Source organism: Miniopterus schreibersii (assembly GCF_964146895.1).
Source record: "Miniopterus schreibersii genome assembly, chromosome: 3".
Lineage (NCBI taxonomy): Eukaryota > Metazoa > Chordata > Mammalia > Chiroptera > Miniopteridae > Miniopterus > Miniopterus schreibersii.
Window position 1 is genome coordinate 84,533,437 of NC_138103.1, and position 10,910 is coordinate 84,544,346.

Here is a 10,910-nt window from a genome sequence, read left to right on the forward strand (position 1 = left end):
AGCTCTGACACCACTGGCAGCCAGAAGTGGATGGGGGATGGAGCTGTCTGGTCTAGGAGCCCCCTGTGGCCGAGCAGAGACACCCTGTCCCCACCTCCCGTGAATGCGCCAGAGTACATGTTGCTCTCTTTGCCCTGGCTGCATTGCTAGTCATGGATCTGCTAGTCATCACTGCTTACTGTGCTTAGGTTGAATGCTCACAAAAGCCCTATGAAGCAGACACTATTATCACCACACAAGGAAATCGAGACCATGGACCATTAACAACTTTCCCAAGAGCACACTGCTACGTAAGTGGCAGGGCTGGGAATCAAGCTTGACTTGTCTGCAGGGCCAGGCCGACACACAGGGTGTCCCAGGCAGCTAAGAGTTTTGCATTCATTTAAACCGATATTCCATAAACATTATTTCTTGAAATCCACTCAAGGGTTTCAAGAAAACAGTATGGGGAGACCCCACATATATTGCATGAGTTACAGGAGTTGTGGGTGAAGACTAGAGTTAACCAGCACCATTTTCTGAGTTACACTGGTGGTATTTTAGTGCCAGGATGGACTGGTGCCTGCTGGCGACATGCCTGTGTCCAACTCTCCCACAGTACTCCTTGTCTCAGCAAATGGTAACTCCGGCCCCATCCTCAACACCTAAAAGTGCCTTGGAGGTGGGCTCCCTGCGGGGAAGCCAGTAGGCTGGGCTCCCAGCTTCCCCCATTCCTTGCTGCTCCGAAATGCAAGTTCACTTTTATCTTCATCACACTATATACACCAGGTCCTCATAGGATGTCTGCACAGCAAAGTGTATGGGGAAAGAAATGGGTTCTGCAGCCCAAAAATATATTTTGTTTAAAAACAAAGTTTTCGAGGTGATGTGATTACCCTTGTTGCACATCTGAACTGGGAACAAGACCTGTTTCAAGGAGGGTCTGCTGCATACTTTTGAAAGCATATACTTCTATTTGTTAGATATGGGTGTTTTGTTCTTTCATGTATGTGTATGCATGTGGCACATCACAAACACAGAGGACAGGGGAGTATAATATAGATTAAAATCTCCTTGGAGATAACTGTAAATAATGTGGAGTCTATGAATTACAGTTGAAACTCCTTATCTTAAATCTCCATTGTAAATAAATACCTCTGAGACTGATTTTGCTTTGGCTCTCAATATCAATCTCAAGTCCACAGATGATTAATCACCTGATGACCATAGTGCTCAAGAGGCCAACTGTGGATGAATCAGGGAAAACTCATGAGCAGAATAAAAAAATTATTCAAAGTATATGCCCAGCAACAATGCTTGGTTGTCAGTAATATATCTATTTCTTTTCTTTTTTAAGGGGATACCCAAAGGGACCAGGCCAGTTTAGCTCACCTATCTACCATATATATCACCTGATTCTCCTTATCTCCTGAGCAGTAAAATAGAAATCAACTGAATCTCACCATCCCTACAAAAGCATCAGCTCTGCAGTGTTTTCTATTTTAATTTTTGCAATATCTCCAGGGCCCCGGACAGTGCCTGCCACATCGTAGACACTCCACTGATGCCTAATCAATGGATAAATTAACCAAATTAATCATTTTACAAGTCGTTCTCAAGTAATTAAGGGCTGAAACAATCTATTTCAGCTCAATATGAGTCCACGATTTCAGGCTCAGAATACAGTCAATAAGCTCCAGGTCTTCGATGCTGTTGTGATTCCAGCATAAACCAAGGCAGGAAATTCCCCCATTCATGTGGAGTCTGGCTCCCTCTCAATTCTCAGCAAATACAACTGACCTCGCTCAGCCTACATCCTATTTAAATATGAAGAATTAAGAAAAGTGAGGGAAGCAGTTATCCCACTCATTTCCACTTAGAACCCTGTCTACAAAGTTAACCCATTTTCCATGTCTTCCAACAAAAGAAAAGCTTCCCTCTTTTTCGTTCCAACCCACGGGGCGGTTTCCTCCGGGAGAGGCTGCTCCTTGGCGCTTCCCCAGCCCCCAGGCCTGCTCTTTAATTGGCTGGGAGGACCCCAACTTAACAGCTCTCTGCTCCCGAGTGTACTCTCCCGCAGGCCTTTCCTCTGCGCCTTTCATTCCCTTTCTTCAGGTGACGGGCGCAGCTGCGGGAGCGCGCCTCCTTCCCGCAGGAAGAGCACTTCAGCAAAGTGGCTTCTGCTCGGGAGACCTCCAGGGCTGGCGAAGCCGCCGGCAGCAGGTGCCGCAGGGACGCCTCCGTGCCGCACAGGGCTGCGCTCCCCTGCATCGCAGAGACAAGCAGGTCCCATCGCTTCTCCTGGTGTCGTCCTAAGGGGAAGCTCTGGAGTCTTGTCTATGCTCGCTATAGTTTTCAGGGACCCCAATTCTCCCCACTTACTAACTCTCTTACTTGTCATTCTTTCCAAGCAAATAAAGGCCCCTCTTTACCTTTTACTACATGTGGACTTTCCACCCAAGCCAACCCAAAAACTAGTGTAGGGGGATCCCCATCACCACAGCCTCCTCTTCCTGCAACACTTCGTCATCCAAATTCTCACCCAGAGGGTACTGTCTGCACACCGAAGTTCTAGACCTGATGGAGACTCAGCGGACCTTCACATGGCCATATATTCTATCTTCCCCAACTCCACAGCGGTTTACTCCAAGATCAGAAATAACACTCTTGTAGAATTCCAAGAGCCCCTCTGGCAGCAGGGAACAAATAATTCAAGTGCATTCATCCATATAATAAAAAACATGTATTTATGTCACTATTCACATTATACTCTAGGACACAAGGATGACATTCTCAACTTCCTTTATTCAGCACAATAAACTGGAGTGCTTAAAGCTGGCTGCTCAATAGAATCTCCTGGGTGCTTAAAATACTGATGCCGGGGCTCCCTCCCCCAAGAAATTGTGACTTCTGTTGTCCTGAGCGGGCCCTGGCATTGCTTTTTCTCACAAGCTCTTCTGGCGATTCCAGTGTGCAGCCCCCTGAACACACTGCTCCCAGCAGATCGTGGTATGAACTGATCACAACTAATCAGTACAACCAGCTTCTCACTTGAGGGAGGAACTTATTAGATGAAGTTCAAGGGTGTAAATCTTGGGTCACTTCAACCCCAGACCTCTTTTCTTTTCCTCATTACTAGAGTTGTGCAAAATTGGTAGGAAGAACAACCTTCAGCCCCAAACTCCATGAGGCCTGGAAGGGCTCTTTCTTGCCACATCATGGAGCATAGAGCCCGGCACCAAGCAGTCATTCAGCAGATGTTTGTGGAGTGGGTAAGTCTGCACTTAGAGTCACATTCTTTCCGGGTATAGCGATGGCAGGATTACTATATGGGCATCTTGGGCATTAACTCGGTCAGGCTCAAAGGTGCTCACTTGGGCCATAACAAACAGTATGTGCCTTCTCCTCACTCTACAGCTAAATCTTAGAGCCATACACTTCCTGACACTCCAAGGAAATTGTTTTGACCTTTTGTATGTGAAATGTGTTCCCCAGGCTGAGCACGTCTGGGCTTGATTAACAGAGGATATTGAAACTGGTTTGGTTATTTTGCCAGAGAATAACAAAACGGACATCCTTTCAGCTTGCAAAAGATACCTGACAGCAAGGGTTCCTTTCCTCTTAGCTTCTACTGTGCACACCCCAGGAACAATGGCAGCCTCCCTGCAGAGTTTCTCAGTGGGGGAAGGAGTGCACCTCCCAGAGGATCAGCCCTCTCCCCCACACAGTCTCTACCCCCAGAGAATCACTGTTTAGGGAAACCTAGCAATCTGAAATCTGATGAGCAACAGTGTTCCCTAACACAATACATACAGGGCAAAACAGGAGCATACACACCCCTGCAACAGGGGGCCAGCTGGTCTCCATTTCAAAGCCAGCTGCAATTAGGTGAATTTCAGTCAAATTTTAGGTGACTTCAGAAATCTTTCAAGTCATTTTTTTTCCTAAAAGTCAACAAAGTCAACCAGCGAAATTATATATTTCAGTTTAATTTCAGGGAAGGAAAAACTCAGAACCTATAGTCTGAAATTCATTTCCTTTGTATACTTGTAAATTGGTCCTAAACAGTATTTATCTGTGAGAAAAGCAGAAAGAAAGTAGCTATCATATCTGGGCTATATTTTGCAAATAAGTCAGTGAATATATACAGAAATATTTCAAGTTTTTTCATTTAAAAGCATTTGTGTTTATTAAACAACAAAAAGGAGACCTGGCTTGACTTTTCCAAACCCATAGAGCTTATGGCACATTTAGTTGTTATTTGCATGTAAGTCTGGAAAAAGTCAATTATGATGTTACAATAACCTAGTTATAATATGGAATTATTACAGTAACAGACCAAGGTTAAATATACACAGATTTATAGTTTTAAGTTAAGTAGCTTTGGGACCTTTGTCATTGATTATTGTAGGTCACCACATTATAATTTAGTGCTTCATCATATCAGTGCACTCCATAGAAAATGCAGTCATTATTTACATAATATACTGTAGCATTAGAGTAATTCTGTTAATATCACACTTCAGTGGAGTGAACAGAACCAGCATCCTAAATATATAAATGAAGCCTCCAAAAAAACTTAACTTTTTCCCCAAAGGTAGCTTGCGCTGAAGAAGGAACTAATTCATTAATTATACTCAAGGTTTTATCATCGATTTTAGTATTTTAGACTTGGTGGTAAAGTACAGGAAATTTTTTTAGGCATGTGAAAAGTTTAATTCATTCAATTTATTGCACAAGCATAAACTAAGGTGCATTAGTACCAGGCTCTGTGTCAAGGGGAGGCTATTCACAAATGGAGAGAATGCCACCCCTCTCCTCCAAGAACTCACAATCTAGTGAGGGAAAGAGACATGAAGACAAATGTCACTTCACTTCAGTGATGTGACAAGGCTTCTCACAGACGAAAAAGTGAAGTGCTGAGGGCACAGGGAAGGGAGCCGTCAGGGAGTCTTCTCAGAAGACAAAAAAAATAAACAATTCAATCAAAAACGGTCAGAGGACATGATGAGACGTTTCTCCAAAGAAAACTTACAGATGGCCAACAGATATACAAAAAGATGCTTAATATCATTAGTTATCAGGCACATGCCAATGAAAACCACAGTGAGACCCCACCTCACACCTGTCACAATGGCTATTATCGAAAAGTCAACAAACAACAAGTGTTGGCGAGGGTGTGGAGAAAAGGGAACTGCAAACTGGTGCAGCCCCTACAGAAAACAGTATGGAGGGTCCTCTGAAAAACAAAAATAGGTATACCATATGACCCAGCAATTCCACCACTGAGTACTTATCCAAAGAAAATAAAAACACTAATTAAAAGAGACATATGCACCCTTATGTTCATTCCAGCATTATTTACAATTAGTTACAATAGCCAAGATACGATAGTATTATTAAAATAGCATTATTTGCAACAGCCAACACACCTAGCCAACCTAGGTGTCCATCAATAGATGAATGCATAAAGAAGATGTGGTACACATATACAATGGAATATTGCTCAGGAATAAAAGAGAATGAAATCTTGCCATTCGTGACAGCATGACTGGACCTAAAGGGCATTATGCTCCACGAAATAAGTCAGAGAGAGAAAAACAAATACTGCATCATTTCATGTATTTATGAAATTTTTTAAAAAAAATCAAAACACACACAAAAAAACAGACTCATAGAAACAAAGAACAAACTGGTGGTTGCCATAGGGGAGGGGGTGGAGGGGTAAGAAGGTGAAGGGGCATGTAGTCGAGAACAGTGCGGTAATTTTGCACCGTGACAGATGGTTACTGGACTAAGTGTGGTGAGCACATCGCAAGGTACGTAAATGTCAAATCACTAACCTAAAGACTAATATAATGTTGTATACCAAATGTACTTTCATATTTTTAAAAGAGTAAGTGCTCGCAAACAAGTGCAGGGGCTTGGTGGAAGACAGTGACCTGGGAAGAATGAATCAGAATATGGGGCTCCGGGCGCGGAGGGGGGCTGGTGGCGCAGTGCTCAGGAAATGCAGAGGGAGCGACCGCAAGCCTGGCGGGATCATCTGGGCTATTGGGGATGCATAAAAGAAACAGTGCTCAAGCCCCGAGGAAGCACGGGCTTGGCTGACCAGGGGGTCCCAGGAAACCTCCATGTGCTCCCGACATGAATTGGCAGTGGAAGAGGGTCCCAATCACCCTGTCTGCATTTCCATAATAAAAAGCTGCAGAGCGGAGCCCTGAGCTAGGGACGCTCCTTCAATGTGACTCCAAAGGCACATCCTTGCATCTCTGGTCTGTGACTTCATTTCCAGACCTGTAGCATGGGGGGGGGGGGGGGGGGGCACGTGTTCACAGACCCTAGAAAAATCGCAGCCTAGAATCTGCCTTAACGGCCGCCCATCCCCACAGAAGCTCACGGGTCTCAAAGAATGCAGTGACCAAAGCACCCTGAATGTGTTTTTCCCTCGGGCAGCATCGTCCCAAAAGATGCAGCATGTATTTCTACAAGCAGTTACAGTTTAGGTGGCAAGGTGCAGGAAAGCTTAAGGATGCAAACAAATGCCCTGGTTTTAAATTTGAAATATTAACGTGTAGCCTTAATCACCACCCAAAAATTAGTAGACAAAAATGCCTCTCACAATTTCATCCATGTATACCTTTGAACTTTTTTAAGGTATTTTCCACACAGGTGTGAGAGGATGCTCAAAGGCACATGCAAGCTTATAGACGAGAGCTCCTTACCGTTAACACGCGGGTGACGCTCTGCTTCCAGAGCTGCCTTCTACCGATCCTAAACATCCCTGCAATCTGCTCAGTTCCTGGACTTTTCCAGACTGATCTCTTCTATCTCCTAGACCTACTCAGCATCCAACAGACTTTCAAACAAAAAGTCCCCCGGAGGACCTGAAGTTCACTTTTACATTTCTAATTTGCATGTATTATTCACCTGATACGCAGAATAAAAAATAAAAGTACACCTAGACTATTCAAGTGTTCTTGCTCTAGTCTCTCCCTTGGGCCTCTTCTCTGTTCCAAAGCCTTGTGTTGTTAGGGTGATACTGTTTATATGCTGTACAGTTTAAACATGTCTCTTAATCACGTTTATCGGCCAATCAAAGCATTTGAACTCCTTGGTTGCAACACAGCTTCTGGTGTTCGTTTAATTCCATACACTGCCTAACAATAAGCTTGGAGTCAAGGGAGATATTTGACTAATTTCTTTGAACACTGAGAAACTTTAAACCATATCAAAATACAAATCAGAGAAGCCACAGCTTTGAATAAATTGCTCAAGATATTCAGTCTTACTTTTTCTGAGTAACTTAATGTGCACGATTTTACTGCCAGCATTGTGACTAATTGTGACTAATTGTCAGACAGGCTAATTGTGACCCAAAGGAGCCATTTTCTCCCCATAAAAAACAAGCAGCCTATTTCAAATGCAAATAGCAAATGATGTCCATAAATTACTTGTGCTCACACAGTTGCACATACAAATAAACGAAGGTTTTTTATTCTATGTGGCTAAACATCTTGACCATCCTTACTGTGAAGGCGCGATGGGAGACCAGAGGCAAGATGTACGATTTCTCTCATTAAGGTGTATAAAAGGCAGGACACTGAAGGCTGGGTTGTTGAATGCAGGATTTAGTCCTTAGAGTTCAAGGCCCAGGAACAAGTATCCCGTGAAGTCATCCAACATAATCAGGAAATAGGGACCTCATCCTGCCAATATCCTCCCAATCAATCTCACAAGAGACTGACTCGAAACCCGGGATGCTAATTTGGTATTGACACCTACTGCTAATTTGGATACTAATTTGGTATCTGAACTTGGGAGACTCATCTAATCAACAGCCAACACTGGGACACGGCCTCCATGTGTAGGGTTAATAAAGAGACAACATCTAAACCTAAATGCAGTTAAGTCCTCACTTAACATCATTGATAGGTTCTGTAACTTTAGGCAAAACAACATATGACAAAACCAATTTTACCATAGGCTCATTGATAGAAGGAGTTCCTACAGCATCTCATCAACAACGCTATAACACAATGTTATTCAACACCTGCTGGATTATTTGGTAAGCAAAGAAGTCAAGCACAAGAAATTAGAGTTTGTTTATGGGATGTTTTTTCAATCAGCTTCTAGGTATTGGTAAGCGGCTGTCTTCCGTTCTAATGATAACGAAGATGGGTACCGACGCTGGAGTCACTCTCCTCTGGGAGGTGTTGGAAGGTCATCAGCGAGTCCCAGGGTTTTCTCCTTTTCCTGCTCAGCATCTCAGTCTCAGTCCCAAGAATCCTCTTTCAGCACATGACCTCAGGACAGAGGATCCAATTCATTATATCACTGCTTATCTTTCATTTAAATCAGGTGCTTCCCTGATGGTATTTTAGGCACCATCCTCATTTCATAAGCAGCCCATAGGCAGCATTATCTCTTGGGTTACTTTCTGGAAGATTTCCACAGATGGCTGATGGCATTCATTTTTTGTGTTCGGCAGGTGTAACCATGGCTCCCTCGAGGCTTCCCAGTAAACTGCAAAGTCTTCCATTCTCTGCGCCTGAATGTAAACCTTTTTTGGGCAAAGTAGAGGCCGTAGGTGTCATAAGGGATCCCCTTGAAGTTCCCAAACATGAATAAGGCTCCCTGAGAATTGTGGTTAAACAGCACCAACGAAGCAAAGCACAAGCCTGAATCTGTATCTGACCACCTGCCCGCTAAGTGCCTGCCTGGAATAAAGTTGATTTCTGGTCATTGGAGAAGAGTTATCAAACATTGCTCAGCGACGAGTAAGGAGAGATTTCCTGCCAATAGTTTCTACCAGGCACCAGCTTCAGCTGACAAGACTCCGCCTCCAGGAACTCAAGCTGAGGAGCTCTCCAGCCCCACCTGTTCAGACAGTGCACCCTTCCAGGCTGAGAACACTGGCCATACACAAATGTTAAGTCAGACATAACAAGAAAAAAAGAGTGGACAATGGGCGTCCTATAGGAAACAGGAATCCAAGTTCCTTCAGGCAAAGTTCAAAATTCCACTTTCATTCATTCAGTAAATGTGAGTGGGACCTGCCACTATACTATGCACTAAGCATAGAGCAGCTAATTAAAACATACACAGAATCAAACATTTAAAAATTAATTATAAGATGCATAATTATTTTATGTAACACTCAAAGAGAAAAAAGAAATCACTGCCAGTTAAACTTAAATGCATCAATTTAAAGATGCAGCCTGAATTCACAGATGCTAAAATGTGAAAAACGTACATTGCAGAGTCAATGAGAAATCATCATCCCTGCCTTCACTGGGAGAAGACAGTAAACCAATAACATATAAATAAATATGTAATTGTAAATAAAATATAGTTATAAATTGTGGAAAGTGCCATAAAAGAGAAAATAAGGGGCAGGCATCCCCTGGATCTATGTTCTGAATTATTACCTTTTTATACTTATATTCCAAATTGTGAAATTTCCTGAACTCACCCGTGAATTATGGTGAGTCACCTATTTTGGGCCTTGCGGCCCTGTATGTACAACCCATGCCATGTGGCATCATAGAAAAGTGCAAGCATTGGAGCCACACAGACCTCGATTTGAATCCTAGCTTTGTACTCTTTTAGCTGTGTGACGTCAGAGCTTTAGTTCCCTCAGTTACAAATAAACCCACCTGCCTCACAGACTTGTGATGTTTTAAATATACTGAGAACTCCTGAATCCTCACAGGCACCTAATAAATGAAAAATACAACTACCTATTTTTTTTAGTTGCAAAAAAGTTCTGACCACAGTTAGTGGCAATATCAGTGTAGGGGACAAATTCCCAAAGGATTTAACCTAACCACAAATTCTAGCCTAGAGCTGTTTGGAAATTTGGCTTTAGATTTCTGAGTGTATCCCAAGGAAAGAGGAGATCCAAGTTTTGTCAGTTACCGTCTACACATCTTTGATAGATTTGCATCTCTAAGAACATCTTACTGAGCCCCAGCAGAATCAAAGTCATTCATCAATCTAATGGCCTTGTAAACAGTGATAGAAGGGCGGCGTATGAAATGGCGAGTGAGTGCAGCCGATGAGAAAGGACCATATTTCATCCTTCCTAAGTTCAACATGTTCTTCACTTTTCACCACATTGAAATTGGGTGCATCTGATATTCAATGTCCCCTTATAACCGCCGTTGGTCGGCAGCAATCATGACATAGTTGTCAGTGCCGGGTTTGTGCAGACTCAGCTGTCTCTCCAGGAGGCATGACAGGCCACTGCAGCACAGGGACATGTCAACAAACCACTGAAGATCCGTTTGAGGAAGGAATGTGTGTCCTAGTTGTTTTCTGAAAATATTCCACTGACACCTTCTGGAAAGATCAGGAAAACACCAGCATCGCAACTTACAGAACAGGAGACTGCTGATAAAAGACAATCCCAGAAGACTCAGACCTTGAATGTGAAGCAGTTTTAGAAACTTCTTACCCTACTAGTTTGTTTAAATCTATGTTTAAGTAGGTCTAAAAGAGGTTTTCAGTGAAAATAAAATTCGAAGAAAGCAATGCATCCTAGTTCAACCGACAGTTGGTTTTCTTAGTGGTGAATGAAACAGCGCTGTGCCTTTTTATCTGATGATGCCTTAGAGCAGATGAAATATAGTTTTAAGCTACCTGACGGTCAAAGAAAACCTCTTGGAAAAGAAGGATTTAAGTCAAGCCTTGAAGAAGGTTAAGATTCAAACCGGAAAAGGTAGGACAGAACATACTGGGAAGATATGAAGAGCAAAGCATGGAGGTTGGAACTCAAAAGAGAGAGAGAGAGAAAGAGAGAGAGAGAGGGGGGTGAGGGGAGAGAAGGGGAGAGAGAGGGAGAGGGAGAGGGAGGGGAGGGGGGGGAGGGAGGGGGAGGGGGAGGGGGAGGGGGAGGGGGAGAGGGAGAGGGAGAGGGAGAGGGAGAG

General features: G+C 43.4%; 1 protein-coding gene across 1 annotated transcript in view; it reads right to left on the reverse strand.

The window, feature by feature from the left end:
• Positions 1–7,003, reverse strand: part of DNAH5 (dynein axonemal heavy chain 5) — a 165,414-nt gene extending 158,411 nt beyond the window's left edge. Inside the window, exon 1 of the mRNA XM_081133505.1 lies at positions 6,705–7,003. Within this exon, the coding sequence (XP_080989631.1) occupies positions 6,705–6,761 (57 nt within the window). The 5' untranslated portion in view covers positions 6,762–7,003. The remainder of the gene's footprint in view (positions 1–6,704) is intronic.
• Positions 7,004–10,910: the final 3,907 nt, after the last annotated feature.